The sequence below is a fragment of the Lucilia cuprina genome, chromosome 5, assembly GCF_022045245.1.
Source record: "Lucilia cuprina isolate Lc7/37 chromosome 5, ASM2204524v1, whole genome shotgun sequence".
NCBI lineage: Eukaryota > Metazoa > Arthropoda > Insecta > Diptera > Calliphoridae > Lucilia > Lucilia cuprina.
The window spans coordinates 14,307,354-14,309,500 of record NC_060953.1 but is presented as its reverse complement, the minus strand read 5'-3'; the positions used below and the strand labels follow the sequence as shown (position 1 = coordinate 14,309,500).

The 2,147-nt window shown below is 29.9% G+C and overlaps 1 protein-coding gene across 1 annotated transcript; it reads left to right on the top strand.

Annotated features, from left to right (window-relative positions):
* Positions 1-667: 667 nt before the first annotated feature.
* Positions 668-1,285, top strand: LOC111683196. Its single transcript, XM_046951553.1, has 3 exons — positions 668-829; positions 904-1,053; positions 1,130-1,285. The coding sequence occupies exons 1-3, from the start codon at positions 668-670 to the stop codon at positions 1,283-1,285; spliced, it is 468 nt and encodes a 155-aa protein (XP_046807509.1).
* The last annotated feature ends 862 nt before the right edge of the window (positions 1,286-2,147 follow it).

The window sequence follows — 2,147 nt, the reverse complement described above, 5'->3', positions numbered from 1 at the left end:
CTAGAACTGAACTAGAACTGAACTAGAACTGAACTAGAACTGAACTAGAACTGAACTAGAACTGAACTAGAACTGAACCAGAACTGAACTAGAACTCAACTAGAACTGGACTAGAACTGAACTAGAACTGGACTAGAACTGAACTAGAACTGAACTAGAACTGATCTAGATAGAGGCCTAGGTGTATTTCTCCGGATTTGATGTGTATACATCCTCCTTCCAAACCAACTAACATACTTTCGACTTTGATGACATTCGGTAGACATCTTCTTCATGTAAATACGGATCTTTAATTTCTTTAAAATTTCTAAATTCAAAATTACTTTTTTAAAAAATCGTTAAATTTTACATCGTTATTTTCTTAAATATTTATCTAATTAATGTTTATTTATTGTGTCTTAACCACATTTGTATAAGCTACAAAATCTGTTCAAAAATATTTGAAATGCCCCTCAAATTAACTAATTAAGATAACAAAACAAAATTGAATAATAATAATAATAAAAATAATGTTAATATTCGATGACATAAGTTTAAATTAAATAATAATTAAATTTATTTATTGAAATATTGTTAGCGCTGACAACATACCACCTATATTAAGTTAAAATTAGAAGTTTTAAAATTTATTTTTGAAATTTTACTTTTAAAATTGATTTTTCTTCATATGACGTGCACACTTACGGTGAAAATTACAAAGTTTCAATGTTTTGAATTTGACAAACCATTTGCTGATATACCAAAATGCTACTTAAAGGTAGTAGCACGCGATAAAGTTGCTCTTAATATCCACGTTAGATTGCATCAGGTGCCAGTGCCTAATGTTTCCGTAAGAGTTTTTTTACATTTATATGAACATAAGTATTAGGTGTTTTCTTTACACTAAATTGTATTCTCTTTCAGATTAATGCTGCAGTTTTTATTAAAGGTTCCACACAAAACTATCGTCCATTTCTCTACAATAAATTTTTAAAAAATCCCAATCGTCATCCTTTCTGGAAAATAGTGTATTTTATTATAAAACCAGCTTCGAATATTAATCACATCGCCCCTATAGTGTAAGTTTTAAACATGTTGTGTTAATATAAAAGACAATTATTTCTAATGTATTATTTCTGTATGTGTATACTTAAAGCACGATATTATTGTACAACATCTTATTTTGGACAGCAGCATGTTTAAAATTATTCCTTTTCCATCGGGCGATTATTTGGTGATTATAAAAGTGGCAGCCTACAATGATTATAAAGCCGAAGTTCGAGCGTATTTAAGTTTAAGGGAATAAACTTGTTTAAATGTTAAATAATAGAAAAATTATTTAAAAACAAGTAAATATATTCGGCTGTGCCGAATCTTATATACCCTTCACCATGATGTGTTAAAAAAAAAAACAGTCGGTATCAAAAACTCCACTTACTTCGGGCTCAACATACTTACTTTCATGTTTCTAGATTCAATATTATAGAAAATTTAAAAAGTACCTTTTGTAGAACGAAAAAGTACCAAAAAATCTCCTTTGATGTGTTCTCATCTAATTCCTAATCTACATACTTAATTTCATGTTTCTATGTTCAATATAATAGAATATCCTTTGAAAAAGTACCAAAAAGTTCCATTTTATGGCTTCTAACTTAAGCCGGGCTCCACATACTTTAATTCATATTTCTAGCCAATAACAACACACTAGTGCTGCTCTCGCTCTGCTACTTTTGCTCTGCTGCTCTCACTCTGCCGCTCTCGCTCTGCCTCGTTTTTATAAACAACAGTACAATAACAAAATTTAACGTATGATTATTTATTTTGTTTTTGTTTTTTGCAATTTCTGTTTGATCATGAATAAAAAACTTAATTTTTAATGAAATTTTCAGAGGTTGTCTTGGATTTTTGCTCATATCTCCGTTATTTATGGAGCGATTTTGGTGATATAAAATAGCGATCTTCCCGAAAACATGTCTAACAGAATAATTGAAGATTCGGATCTTGACTATATCTCGAGTCCTCCAAAAACTGATTGCAACAAACATACAGACAGACGGACAGACAAACAGGCGGACATGGCTTCATCAACTCCGCTATCTATAAGTATCCAGAATATATATACTTTATACGGTCCAAAAATTAATGAAATTTTTAATGAAATTTTCAGA

Bases quoted from the DNA above. Each gene is read 5' to 3' on its own strand.
- LOC111683196 (XM_046951553.1), top strand. From the start codon at position 668: ATGACGTGCACACTTACGGTGAAAATTACAAAGTTTCAATGTTTTGAA. The intron at 830-903 runs GTAAGAGTTTTT...ATTCTCTTTCAG, and splicing joins TGCCAGTGCCTAATGTTTCC to ATTAATGCTGCAGTTTTTAT. The intron at 1,054-1,129 runs ATAGTGTAAGTT...GTATGTGTATAC, and splicing joins ATATTAATCACATCGCCCCT to TTAAAGCACGATATTATTGT.